The sequence below is a fragment of the Anser anser genome (assembly GCF_964211835.1).
Source record: "Anser anser genome assembly, chromosome: 18".
Lineage (NCBI taxonomy): Eukaryota > Metazoa > Chordata > Aves > Anseriformes > Anatidae > Anser > Anser anser.
The window spans coordinates 441733-456540 of record NC_139739.1 but is presented as its reverse complement, the minus strand read 5'-3'; the positions used below and the strand labels follow the sequence as shown (position 1 = coordinate 456540).

Below are 14808 nucleotides of genomic sequence, written 5' to 3'. Positions count from 1 at the left end.
ACACGCACAGAAGCTGCCAGCACCCAGTGGCTTGCTGGCAACGTCGTCCTTCCCAAAAGCTCAGTGTTGGCAATGCACTTTCACACAGGCACTAATTTTATTATGGTTGCTTTATGATTTTGCCTCATTGCCCTGCTATTTTTAAATGCAGGGCTGTAATAGAAGGCGTCTGACTGCCCGAAAGAGGGGAGCTATTACGCTGTGGAGTCTCTGTGGTGTTGGTGGCCTTCGTAAGGCAGAATTGGTGAGCCTGAGAAGGGGCTCCGCTGCTCAGTAACAGGCACCTTGCTCCACAGCTTTCCTTTCCCTTTCAATGTCTGCTTATCAGTCCTCACAGCTTCAAAACACTCCCTCAAGTAGTTGTTTTCCAAATTAAATGATTGTAAATGAACACAGGTGAAAAACAGTTATTAGTAAGAGCCACTCCAACCCATCCTGAGATAGCCCACAGTCAGCTCCAACTCAGCTGCACAGAAGCAAGGAATGGCCTTACTGAATTTTGTAGCGCAAGACAAGTCTGCACACCCGAGAAGTAGCTAGAGATGAATAGAAAAAGGGACAAGGAACAGTAGCTGTCACAGGCATCAAAAGCTGTCACATTCACTTTTTCATTCCAATTTTTCCTCTAACCCTGGCATAGCTCATCAGTTGCACTATCGTTGTTCAGATCACAGCTCATGGTGCGGCATCAACACAATTATATGGGTTACACAAGATCAGGTTGCCCAGTGTTTAAAACAAAGTATTTACTTCAAAAATATAGTACAGGCATAACAATCTACACCTCTGTTATTAAAAATGACTAGATTAGTACCACAAGATAACTAACATGTATTGACTACCTTATAAACCTCAACAGAGGTGAGACACCACAAACTGCTTTTACCATGACGTAGCAAAGCCAACTCCTGCTTTCTTTCTGCCGTGGCAGTGAAGCAGACATACCCACACAAGCCTAAATATTGCATAAAAGCCAACAGCTGCATGGTCAGACCGAGTATTTAGTCATCACACCTTGAAGCCTACCATTAAGGAGACAGGCCGTTGAATCTGAAAGAGGAAGTTGTATTCTGCTATTTATGATCTGAAGGGCATGGCTTCTCTGGCATCTTTAGGTTCTTAAAGTAAGAAGAACTTGTAGCAATACTGCTGGTATGTAATAATGTTTTGCACTGATCAGGTAGCAGGCAGTCGAAGAGATTAAATTCACCACCTATTTTTCCTGGGAGGTGATCATAGAAAATGCATTTTAAGTTCAGTGTCAAGTTGAACTCTGAGTTAGACTAAATACTAATTCATTTCTTTAAGTGAAACCTTGCTTTGTAACCATGCTCCGTCGTACCCATACGTAAAAAAACATTTTATATGAAGACACAGGAATTTACTACCATTTATCTACTGTTTTTTAAATAATTACTGTATCTGATCTTCTTCCCCCACAAAGCATCAGTTCAATTTACTGGTCGCTTTGGGTGGAGATACCTTCACTTATTAGTACTTTGCCATGTTGTCACAGGTGAACCCTGTCCCGTATATTTAACCTTGAGTGATTTTTGTCTTGGTATCTGCGGGGCAGAGGTGACCTCCCTGCAACTTCCAACTTGTAGTTGCTTAGACTGCAACATTTTACAGTGATGCTCTATCAAGTCCACTGCTTTGTTTTATACAGGTATACCCTAACAGAAAACTAGTTCTAATGTCTCCAAGTAGTAGTATGGTCAAACTTCATGCCTTTTACCTAGGGACCATAAAGGAACAGTCTGGCGATACCCATGCTGCTAAGTGGCATGGCTGAAGCGCGGATAGATCCATGCACAGCAGCTTTACTTCAGCCGCTACAGGAAACATCATCGCAAGAGCAGCAGCACAGACCTCATTGGGATTCTCAACTTGAGTACAATCCCAGAGACTGTAGCAGGCCAAGACAGCCCACGCTGAAATCTGCTCTGCTTCACCTTCACAGACAAATGTCAGACTACCAAGCTGCGCTACAATTTCCTCCTTAACTGCACTTAAATAATCTCAGGAGTTCAACTCCTGCACTCATCTCTGTCAGAGAGGATGTCCTTCTACATGGTGCTGCTTACCTTTCTTTCCTTTTCTTGCACCTCCTGCTGTCATCCTTTTTAGAATGGTATCCCACTGACTACAATGAGCATCTGCAAAGCTCCACAGTAACCCAAAGAACACATGGAAAGGTCCCTTGAGTTCTAGCTTCCTGAATCAACTACACTCTTATGTCTGCTTTTCTCTCTCTCTCAAAAAAAAAAAAAATCTTGCAGAATTGGCTTATCTGAGTTTCTTGACCTGCCACTGCAGCTGGTCAAAAATCCATGACTTAATAGTGATGGAAAGCATTGAAATGACACTCTGAAGACGACTACTTCACAATGCCCATTACAGTGTCTTATTAAGAACTAGTCTTCCCATCTGCATAGAAGAAAAACTCATGTATATTCAATACCTCAAGGTCTCTCAAAGATTCTAGAGGTATGCCAAATCCCAGCTATTTTTGCTCCATTCTTTCTATGTGCACAAGTATCAGAAACCAGACTGAACTTTTCCTCCACACTGTGACTCCGAAGAGAGGACGACCTATCTGCACACATGGATTTTGAATGGTATGATACGGTGCTTGTTAAAGGAGCTGCACATCCTCCCTGTGCCAGGTAGAAAAAATTTAAAACTCTGGAGCACCTGAGCAGCTTGGATGATTTCCCACCCAGCTGGCAAAGTTGCTCTTCTAAAGGTTTGTGTGGAGGAGGAGACACCTGAATATTACAGCCAGACCCTCTGCAAATTATTCCTGAGCTCATGGGCTACTCGACCCAGAAAAAGTCCTGGGTACATATATTTGCTTTGGCAGGCTCAGAACACAATGCTCCGAGGACTGCAGCCTCACATACAAAGGAGCACTTATTTATTATTATTATTATTTATTTATTTATTAACCTTTTAAGCCAATCCTCTGGATAGCTGGAGGTAAAACAATTACCTCATTACAGTCGCACACCAAATTCCCTTCTGGTGGGATTCACATCAGCACCACTGCAACTTTATAATATTTGCATTATAAAAATGCCTGCAGAGGAGGCCAAGAAAAACAGCTTTTTGTTCAGAGGAAGCTCTGTGGTCAAGATGATGTCATAAGAAAGCGCCAAATTAATTTCCTGTGGTTACATCCTACAGGAAATCCAAGAAGCTCAGCTTTCTTTCTAAACCAAGCAGTCATTTGTTGTCAATAACTGTTAATTATGTGCCCAGATGTGTCATAAACTAAGAACTATCACTATTAGACTTCATTCTCTGGATTCTTTCCAGATCGACCATTGGGATCTGTTTAGATCAGCAGCCTGAAGTCAGTGGAATAGATCAGCACTTGCTTCCCTGGGCCAGTTCAGGGGCTCTGGTGCACGCAGACGGCTGTGTTCTTGCCAAGCGCCGGCACAGCGAGCTTCCTGTTATTTCCTTCTGCAGCGCCTTCCACACAACTGGGAGAGGGCATTTGCTGCTTAGAGAAACACCACAGAGTAGGAACAGCTATGCAGATTAGACTCTTAGCAAGAACAGGGACTCCCAATCAAGAAAACTACAAAAAACAATGGTAACAGCTTCTCTGCTTTGCATGAACAGAAACAGGGAAATCGGGAGTGATTCATGAGGTTTTCCAGCCGGTAAAATAATCATGAAAATGTTGAGCAGATGCCTCCCCCAGTCACAGTCCTTCCACAACCTACCAACTGATGCATCATATCAAGGCTTCCTTGATATTTAAATCATAAAAAAAACACTTCAGCAAAGCACTTTAATATTTTAAATTGCTCTTTTCAACAGTCACCAGTGGGAAAATGGTTCCCCCAGTTTTTGTATCGCCCCCAAACTGCTCGCATTTACATTAATTCACACCTGCCCTGCTGCCCCAGCCACTCCCGTCACCTGCCCTACAGTCCACAAGTCCTCTACTTTCCTATTCACAGTACAGAGGAATAGACTGGAGGAGGAAAATAATCCTTTTGTTTCTGTAATCTGCACTAAAGTTATGACTCTGTCCTCATAGTGAACTTTCAGTAAAAATCTCTCGAGACAAACTCTTCAGCCCACGAATCACGCTTCCCTGGACTGGCAGGGGGCCCGGCACACTTGGAGAGCTGAAGGGTATACGGTTAAGACAAATCAGATCCAGTCCAAACAACCCCTACACTTTACACAACACTGTATTTTAAGGCTTGCATGGATTATTTTTCAGTACTTTTTAAACAAAGTATATTTCACGGAGACTGTGAGTGTTTGGGGCAGAGACCTATCCCATTACTTGTCTGGAAAACGCACAACACGGGATGCACCCTTGTGGAGTTCAGAATGGTAGCACATACACCAGGGAAAACGAGAGCTAGTGACAGCCAGGACTCCACTGCAGAGATGTTGTATCAATGCCTAACTCTGCAACAGCCTCTACCTGGAGCTTACGCATAGTGAGCAAAATAGACAGGCAGGTAGACAGAGGCAGAATGACTTGCTCAAAGTCACGTGGAGAATAGAGACAGAGGCAGGCAAAAGTCCAAAACAAGCATCCTGTCACCTGCACGTACATACTGTATCTACTGGAACATACAATTTCCATTAAAAAATGCAAATGTAAGGCTGGAAAGACAAATCACAGAGCTTCCAAGTTCTCAGAATAACACATCAGACAAACAAGGCTTCTTGACGTGATTGTGTCCTTTTAGAAAACCATGCATGATTCCCAGTTCAGTCTATTTAATAAGCTTCCTACCTCTCTGTCCTTGAGTTTCATGGCGAGCACCAGCTGATGTCTGTGGTTAGTAAGGGCCTCCCGGTAATTTCCTTTGGAGAAGAATGCAGAGCCCAGATTTCCATGAGCTCGGCATTCTCCCGTCTGGTCACCTGAGTCACATGCAAACAAAAAAAAAGATTAGGTAACAAAAGGGTGGCTGGAAACATCCAGCAGAAAGACTAAAACACTGTACAAGTGATGTTCCAGCGTAAGAACCAAGATCAGAACAAACTCATCCTCATATTTAATACACAGCCAAATCTCCCTGGCCTTCAGAAACTTATACAATATTCCTCAACCTATTTTTAGAATTGTGTTAGTTTCTTCTTTGGCCTGACACCTGGCAACCTCCCATTCTTCCATGTTTATTCTTTGTTTGACATTAGCAATTTCTTTGTGAAAACAACTGAATGGTCCAGGGCTTAACACAAGAGCATGCCAGCTTTCCCCAGAAAGCAATTCTGCAGCCCAGCTCAGACACAAAGTACATCTACTACTGTCTTCTGTTCTTGTTCCCTAGCAACTGTCTCAGAAGCTCAGACTGACTACCTTTTTCTAAGTAATTATTGAAAAAAAAAGGCTAAACAAAACAAAAATCCCACATACAAACAGACTGCTTCATTTAACACACATTTAAGGTTTTGAGCCTATCTCCACAGGAAGTAAGACTAGTCCCCATATACAAGACACCTGAGAATTAGAGGACCCTGTAAAACCTTAGCATATTCATTGATTGCTTGTCCCCTCACACATATAGGTAAACAGGGCTGCACAAGCCCGTAGTTCACACATTTAAGAAATTTTACATTTGATTTGGTAGCTTGTAAAATACCACAAAAATCTGAGCATCATAGAGAGATGCTGACCATTAGCACGACTATTAATTTGTTCCATTTACACCAAACTAGCACTCAAACGAGTGAAATGAGAATTCTACCTAAAGTCTTGGCTACATCCAAGTCCTGCTGCATGTATCCGGTGCTTTTCTCTGTATTCCCTAGGGACCAGTAGGCACTGCTCAGCGCAGAGAACACTGATCCCCGCAGCTTTAGGCTGCAAGTGCCAATCTTCAGGGCAGCTTCTAGGACAACCACAGAGGCCCCATGATGGCCTGCTGTGAGAAGTTCCTGGCCGATCACAGACACCACAACAAAGGGGCTCTTGTCCAGCTTCATCTTCTGCAATTGTTGATAGGTTGGCTCCAGAGACTCTAAAATACATAAAGGAAAGCAGAGTTACTCAACAAACTAAGTTATTTTCATCTACAAACCAGCCTAACACCTCATCTCCATTTTTGGTAACCAAATGACACATGAGTTAAGGGCCAGTCTACCCAAATCAAACCAAGATTTATTACAGGAATTCAGGGCTCAAACACATAGTTTAGTATTTAGTACAAGCACATTGAGACAGGTCAGGTCAACAAGCAAGTTGATGCTTTCATTGCAGAAAGCACTTCTGGGAGACAGCACAAGAATGCAAACCAGTCTTATACTAAGGTCTGAAGACTGGTTTAATGGCAAGTAGAATACAGAAAACACCTGTAGAGTTTCATAGGAGATTGGAAATGGGCCACCAGCAGTGTATTTGAGCACTGTAGGTTCTGCTCCTTTAGCACAAACTTCAGCTGAATGTTTGAAAAAGCTGTGCCTGTCCACATACTGTGCACATGACGTGCGCCAAGAGAAGTGACAAAAATAGCAGAAAGAAGCTGCTCAACCTACACAGCCTTACCTGCTCTCATAAGCAGCCAGGATCTGAAGGTACACCTGCAGAAAAACAGCACTGGACTTGACAGACTAGTGATAATGTGTCTAATTGATTTTATCATGCTGTTGATAAAGCATCTTGGCTGCACGTCTCAGTAAAGACATCAATATAACAGGACTCCAGAGTTTGCTGCGCTCCACCTGACCACGCTGAGTTAATTTTCCATATTTATGACCAAGCAGGATTTCTGGATTAGATGCTCTCACCTGAATCAACATTATCACAGCAACCTCAGAATGCCATGTGCTCCTAGTTTTCATCATCTCTGCCCCTCTACAATCACAGCGTATATAAATAACTACAAAAGAGGATTTCCTACCCTTCCCTGAAGACGCAAACAGTGTGAGTGTGATGCCATTTACCAACATACAGTTAGATTGATCCTGGGATTAAATGCAGATGTAAGAGAATAGAAATAATTGCTGTAACACGCCACCAGGAAACAAAACCGATTATTGCTGATAAAGCACAGTTAACAGGCATAGCACTACAAGAGCAGGTACAAATTCAGTTCCTGTCTTACAGAGCTTACAATCCTAGCCAGGTAATGCATGCAAACATAGGGAGAGAGAGGAAAGCACAAGGCAAGGGCTCCTGGTAATCCTACAGTCAAATAGAAAAGGTGAACTAGCGTGGTAATGGAAGGGCCAATACAGAGGTCATTGCTTCTCTCGCACAACAGCAAACAGCGAGGGAAGAGACATCGCCACAGCCAGGTGAACGATGCAGCATTAGGGGTTCATTTACTGTAGAAGCAAGTTTCAGCTTCATCTCTATATTTTGCAAACCTACACTCCCTGAATCCCTCAGAGTCTGCTTTTAATAACCTTTTGCACATCACTAACACAGACCCTTTTGCCTTTCCAGTTGCTCATCTTCTTTCTCTGAATGCAAGTATTCGGGAAGCGACCACTCAAACCAGTCTACCCATAGCTTGAAATTATCAATTATCCTGGTGGAATCAAATTACACAGGACTGGTTTTACACCATAATACCCAAACAGCTCTTCTATGTCTCTCATAGGCAGCAAACTCTTGTAAAGGGGGGCAGAACGATAATGTAACAACTACTGAAGTGTTCATAGAGTGCCTAGCTCAGTGGGACTAAGCTCCCGAATATTCATTGCAGTAGTACAGCATAGACGCACACTCAAATTAAAACTAGTACTTTATAAGCAAAGCTAACCTAAAATTTGCCAACCACTCAGTGAGAGGATAACAACTGGAAAGCAGCAACACTGGGAAGCACAGTAGGGAGCAGCAGTACAAACAGACGGCCGCAGTATGTCAGGACAGTGAGATCATCCAGCCAGACTGGGGGCTGCTTACAGAGTAATACCAGAACACCTGCATTCTAAGCAGCAGCCACAGTACATTTGGGTACCAAATGAAATTAGCTTCCCGCATTAACTGCTATATAGGACAGAAACTTCTAGATGAATCCATTTTAAAGGATGGAGGGGAAAAAAAAAAAAAAACTAATGGAAATATTTTTTCATTTCAGTGCTTCTTGACCCCTAAGCCCTGGGGCCTCCAGCAGCATCTGCTAATGATGAGAATTATCATGCGTCGTCGCCCCCCCGAAATACCATTAGGACACAGCAACAAAGAGCTTGCAAGAGAAACAGAGCAACAGAGCAAAGAGGATACTGCTACCTTCCTCTAGACAAGAAAATCTTTGTCCCTGGAAACGGGGACCATTATGAAAGAGGCAAAACAGCTACAGCTAATACTACCTCAACGTCCACGTTATGTCAACATTCTTCCCAAATATAAATGAAATAGCAGAGCAGACTTTTGTCTTCCGGACCGTTGTTTTGAGATACATTAATACTGTGGAAAATCTGCCAGAGTACTCTTCTGCACAAACTCTGGCCCTGACCATTTAGGACTCCCTGTGCCCAGCGGCCAAGCACTAGAGCACTGCGGGAAATTGTTCCAAGTAATAACAAAGCCAGGGCCACAGCAGTGCACATCTCCATCTGCACCAGTACTGGACGAAAGACAAAGCAGCAAGGATGTCATTGGAACTGTTACACAATACCAGTTTGATTCATCTCCCCAGTGCCTCTTGAGTGGGGTGTCACCATCTTGCTGTCCCACTGAATCACAATACTATTTTTTTTCTTCCTCCGCCTACTTTGAGCTCTACTTCTCAGCAGAAAAGTCAAATCCTGAAATCATTCTCTTCAGGCCTCCAGATTTCTCCCCCTCAGACGCTGGCAGAGTTACCATAGACTGAAACTACTGCCTCTAAGTACCACAGCAGCAGATCACCTGAGAAAATTTCCTGGTGCTTACCTCGCATGGGAGATTTCATGGCAGCCTCGACCATGCCAACCAGAAGCTGAAGACTCTTGGGATCCTGAGCCAGACCCGATGCAAATGCTGCCAGTGCATCTGCATGACGTCCGAGATACTGAAGGGCTACGCCCTGTCGGAAGTATGCCTGAAAAACCAAAAGGAAGAAATGTCAATTACTAAATTGGTAGAGGTCACAAATACCGAATCTGCCAGTCACCTCACACTGGCTGACACTACATGATCACATTCAGGATTCTTTGGTCATGCTAGATATAATCAGAAAAATCCAGCATTACAGCTTGGTTTGTGACTGCCCAGCCAGTCGCTTATCCCCATTGTGTGTTGACTTCCTCGACCTTTGCAAGGCCTCTGAAGTGCTCTGGAGACCAGGGATGGTAATTACCATTCAGACACACAGCTTTCCCCTTGGACTCGGCAAATTACTTATTCTGATCTTCTTATAACCAAATGCTCATTCTCTTGAGATCTCAGTTTCTACTCTCTTGGTTCACAAAGCATAGAAAGAACACGCTTCCTTTCTCAAAATTTCTCACCAATGAGTCCAATATAAACACCGTATTAGCAGAGAACAAAATGTATTGAAAGCTTAAGTTGTAATGAAATACTATACACAACTCCAGATAGGATCAAAATCTCCCTTATTCACATGCATCTCTCAATGCAGACAGGGCCAGCATTGTCCCACTTGCTGGGTGCAGCAAATGTCATCTATTGACTCATCAACCCATCTCACACCTGTATCACCCCTGGAAAGTCAGGTCTCCAATTTACAGCAGCATGTGAACACCATTCTGTTCCAATTACAGAATCACTTTTGAACCAGGATGCCCAATTCAGAATTCTGAAGTTAGCTTTCCTAAGGGAAAGGGAGAATGTTCCGTGCACACAAAGCAAGCACCATAAGGAGCCAGTATTTCACACTTAGGATGGAATTTTTTATTGGTTTTATCATGAATGAACTGACAATTAAAGAAACACAGATGCTGTATCAGCCAGAGAGCTAGGCAAACAGATATGCCATACTGTTGAATTGCAGTATGCTGCTGAATCAGGTTATTTACAAAGTGACCAGGATATCATTAAGTGATATGGGAGCAGGCAGTTCAATAATCCCAGACTATGAGTCTTGAAGTGAGGCAGGAAGACGCTCTTGCAAGAATAGTTTGATGGAACTGAAGAAAGTGAGGAAGAGCACTGTGTTGAGATAAAAGCTGTGTACCAGGGGGTGAGAGCTAGAAGTGCAGCAACAATGCAGAGAACGCAAGTCAGAACCATGAGCAGGGAGAAAATGAGATTGCACACAAAATAACAGTGATGAAAAGCTGGAAAAGAGCAAAATTAATTGAAAAAAAAAAGAAGGGCACAGGTGAACCATGCTAAATACAATGAGCTTGAAAGTACAGTGAGCAACTGCACTTACTGCAACCATCTAAAAGAACTGAAATGCGATCCAAAGTGAGAATCAGACCACAGACTAACAAGTAGTCAAATCTGGAGTACCAGCCTATACATGCACTTCTTAGACTGAGCCAAGACACTCATCATTTTGAACACATTCACAAGAACATTTTTGTTTATTCCTTTCAATGGAAACCACTCATGGAACCATGCAATACCTTCAAATTAACTTCAGTCTCTTCTCACTACACATTTGCATTCTTACATCAACAACCTCAATATGCATCTGAAAGGTGTTCCCAAACAGAGCTTTTGCATTCCCCTCAACTGTGATACCAAGAACCCCCACATAAAGCAAGAACTGCAGAAATGTGTCCTACTCACATAAAGCAATGGCAAATCCTCTGCTCACAGGATATGCAGAACTACCTTGAGACCTACGGCACCAGAGACCACAGAAACCACAACCACTTACTCCAAGTGCTGAGACATATTTGTAGCACATACCTCTAGACACTATGTTATAAAAAAAAAAAAGTGTTAAATCTTTAAGAAACATATTTAATATCCATTATTCAAGTTTTATCTTCATGTCCAACTCATATCTTTATGACCCAAACTTTGCTGTACTCTTGGTTCACTGAAAACTACTTTGATAGCACCAATAATGATACACAATAGAAGATAAAAACTTATACTGTATTAAAGAGTGCTTAAAGAACATAATACTGCTCCTTAAGATTGGCTCCTAGTATCGCATTCATGGGTAAGACACAATCACTATTTGTACCCATCTGCAACAGAAACCCGTGCTCGAGATACATTAAGAGTACATGTGTGAAGGTCTTTTTACTTGTACGGGATAAATCTCCAATTAATATCCGAACTGGTATTTCATTAGAGCTTGCAGACACTTTCAGAATCCAGTCCATGGAGGCAGAGATTAAGGAAAATCAGAAATGACATGAGAAATTCATAGATATTAATATTTAATTCCTTTTCCATTAGCAATCGTTGACTGTAGAACTAGTTTTAATGAATTTGATGAAAGCAAAATTCTTTTCATTAACCTTTAGTATAAATGTGTTCTTATTGAACCAAACAAGCTACTGTACTGGAAACCCAATTCAATGTTAATTAGATTACTAGTATGATGCTTTAAATCGGTGAAAATATAAAGAACTAAGAGATGTGCAGCAGCCATAAAACGTGAGTTCTCCAAGCAGCGAGTGTGCTGTCACCTAAATCATGGTGTACACTTTTAAGTCCTTTTCTTCCCCCCAAGAATTATAATTTAATTACTTTCTTTACTGCTTCCTGACAGAGGCAGTTTGATGCAGCACGTCTCTGATGGGGGCCTTTCAGGCCAAGGCTGGTTTCACAGACCCAGGACTAATGTGCCTGCCTAATGCAATTATCAAGGATGAGGGCACAAATACACAGCTGCCAGCAAGGGAACTCCACATTGTGCATCTCCAACAGCTCACGCTTTACAGAAAGGTAGAAGCCTGTCACCTCTTCTCTCAAAACGCACACTACCTGTATAGGAGGCACATCAGAAGCACACCGCAGAACGTCAATTCAGCCCCCAAACCCAAAAAGCCGTATAAAGAGTTTTAATGAAAAGGCAGAAGGGAGATGGATGCTACAGACGATGCAGAGGAGACTCTCATGGCCTACAGAAGAGAGGAATTACTACAGTTAGCATTTCCAGGGTTCAAAAGGGACCACGTAGTTAGTGCAACGCTCTCTACATCCCATCCTATACAGACAAAGGCTGTAGCAGAAGAAGTAACGAGCTCAGCTTCAGTAACTCCTCAGCTACAGGTGCAGTAATAAATAGCTTTCCTGTGTCCCATGAAGAAAAATGACCCCCGTGAGGAAAACGGGGAACAAGCATGCTAAACAAAACACACACAAAGCCTCTGCCCTACTTCCAGTTCTTGTACAGAAATTCAGACAAACATCTCCTAGCAGGAAAACAAACAAACAAAAAACAAAAACCCACCACAGGTGCAACCTGACAACAGAAAAAAAGCCTGGCCCCAGGGCATCAGAGCACCGTGCAGAGCAGCAACAAGCCTGCCGCACTGACCATTGCCTCCCCCAGAGCTCGCAGTGCGCGTCCCACGGCGCTGAGGAACAGAGCCCCCGTCCCGAGTTCTGCTCTCGGCGAGACCACAGGCCCCAGGTGATAGAAGAGAACAAGGCAGGGAAGAGACTGGCAAACAGCATTCAGCAGCATGCGTGCTCCATGTCCTTGCTGCAAAGAGGTCTTATTTCCTTCCCACATCTATTCCTGGAAACCACTTAATTTGAATACAAACCAGCATTCAGAGCCCAACAGAAAAATCAAAACAAACAAACAAACAAAAAAACAACCCAAAACTATTAATCTTAACTGAAGGAAAATTTTGGTCAATTTTTCTCCCACAAAAAATTTTCCTTCCTTTCTCCTCCAGTTTCCAGTTTATGCAGAACCCTCTCCACATATTGTGCTCCCCAGAGTCCTTTAACAGAATAAATAAAAAGCATTCATATCATCTATTTCCTCTCCAAAAGAGGCATTCACAAGTTATTTTAGCATTGGAATGAAGACACCATATCGAGGGAAAAAATCTGCAAACGGGAAATGGGGAGAATCACCCTTTGGAAGAGGAAAGGAAAAGGAAAGGCAGGGAGCCAGCAGCAGCTGCAGCTGAAGAAATGAGACAAAGAGCATCTTTCCAGCCCTGACGAAGACAGAATCTTCCCACGCTTCAGTAAGCTTTACATTTCTGATCTGCACATAGTGCGATTGAAGGAGCGCTCACAGAATCACAGAAGGGCTGAGGTTGGAAGGGACCTCTGGAGATCCTCTAGTCCAACCCTCCTGCCAAGCAGGGTCACCTAGAGCACATTGCTCCTTCCAAAATGAAAAACGTATTAATTTACCAGTGATCCCAGGTAAGAAAAGCCCGTTGATTCCTTTAAAGAAGATCAAAGCAACAAGAAGATGATGCTTTGCTAAAGACGGGACAAAAGAACAGCAGGTGTTTTCTAACCAGTGGCTCTTTGCATCCTCAATGTAATATAGAAAGCCGGAATCTCTTGTATTATTTCAGGCTCTGCATCGCTTTTTCCAGGAACACCAGCAACGCTGTATTAGATCAAACCTCACAAACTTACACTTCAGTTACTTATCTCTAAGCAAAGGTGGCACCAGAACTCCTCCTTCGCCCATAGCTGGAAGAAAACCTTTGGGCAGTCAGATATCTGGTAAACACTGCAAGAAATATTTTCACCCATATCCACCCTGAAATGGAAGGATTTAAATTCCTTCCAAAAAGATAACTTTGGTACTGAATCCCGGTGCTCAGTTGTTTCTTGGATTATGCTCTGCTTCAGCTGCAAGTACCACTGACTAGTTGTACATAATTTTATTTACTTTCTTACATTTCAGTCACACTGACTGAGACCTTATTTCCACCTGAAACGTTGGCTTAAGTAAGTAAGAACAGGCCATCTGTTCTTTTTGCATAAATCTACCTTATTTCCTCTTATGTATATCTTCTCAAAGATAACCACTTTTAAGCTTTTAATTCTTTGAACAGGTTTGGTGTCCTTTTTGTACTGATCAGTTTTACTTCTCATCTCATCAGCCTTACCCTTTTTTGGGCGGATTGTGCCTCACCCCTATGCACAGAGCTCCAAAGGCAGGGATCTGTGGTAACAGCAAGATACTCTCAGAGCATGGCCTTGCAAAGGACCTTCCCAATCCTTCGTTAACATACTAATGAGTCAAGTTCCCCCTCTCTTTAAATCTCCTTGCAATGGTGAGTAAAGCTGCAGCGGAGCACCATTAGACTAGAAGTCCACAGTATTCGTTCGCATCTAGTAACACATCTCAGGGAGAAGGAGCCAACTCGGGGACAGATCACAGGCAGACTCCAAGACGTGCGGGCCCACGCTCCCAGAGTCCAGACTCCCTTTGGTTTCATCAGACCTTGCAACTGCCAACAAACTGGACCAATTGGGGCAGGAAAATGTTGCTCATTTTCTGTGTGAGAGTTAAAAAAACAAACCACCACCACCACCAACAAAAATAACAACAAGAACAAGAAAAGCAAAAAACAAGCAAACCAAAACCTGCAGATGACGGTGCCCTGGCGAGCGGGACACCAGACAATTCTCCCCTCCTCTCTTCATCAGGGAGCCAGCAGATGACTCCGGGAAGAGAGAGACCTCCCCCTCCTGACAGCTCACCCCGTTACTGCCCGTGTACCCCCTCACGCTCAGCGATGTGAACGCTGGCTCCGAGCCTCCTGCTCAGTCAGTGCCTTCCCTGGGGAGAGAGGAGCTTTCACTTGTCAGCACACAGGCACTGTGTCAGCAAATCCCTGTAGCTGCCTGACTACAGCTCTCACAAAGAAAAAGCCATAGCAGGGGGTAAACTAACACTGCTTTATGAACAGGTTCATTGAGGTCAGCCGCTGATGCTCGGAAAAAAAATAAATAAATCAGGAAATATACACAGAAGT

The 14808-nt window shown here is 43.2% G+C and overlaps 1 protein-coding gene across 6 annotated transcripts in view; it reads right to left on the bottom strand.

The window, feature by feature from the left end:
• The window catches only part of TTC28 (tetratricopeptide repeat domain 28), a 171047-nt gene that overhangs the window by 67360 nt on the left and 88879 nt on the right, over positions 1–14808 (bottom strand). For all 6 annotated transcript variants that reach the window (XR_014573781.1, XM_083804594.1, XM_083804595.1 and 3 more), the window contains 3 exons: positions 8867–9014; positions 5733–6005; positions 4775–4905 (listed from right to left, as the gene is read on the bottom strand). Coding sequence is in view for 5 of the 6 variants with exons in the window: in XM_083804594.1 (XP_083660720.1) it covers positions 4775–4905; positions 5733–6005; positions 8867–9014 (552 nt within the window). In the remaining variant the exon portion in view is untranslated. The remainder of the gene's footprint in view (positions 1–4774; positions 4906–5732; positions 6006–8866; positions 9015–14808) is intronic.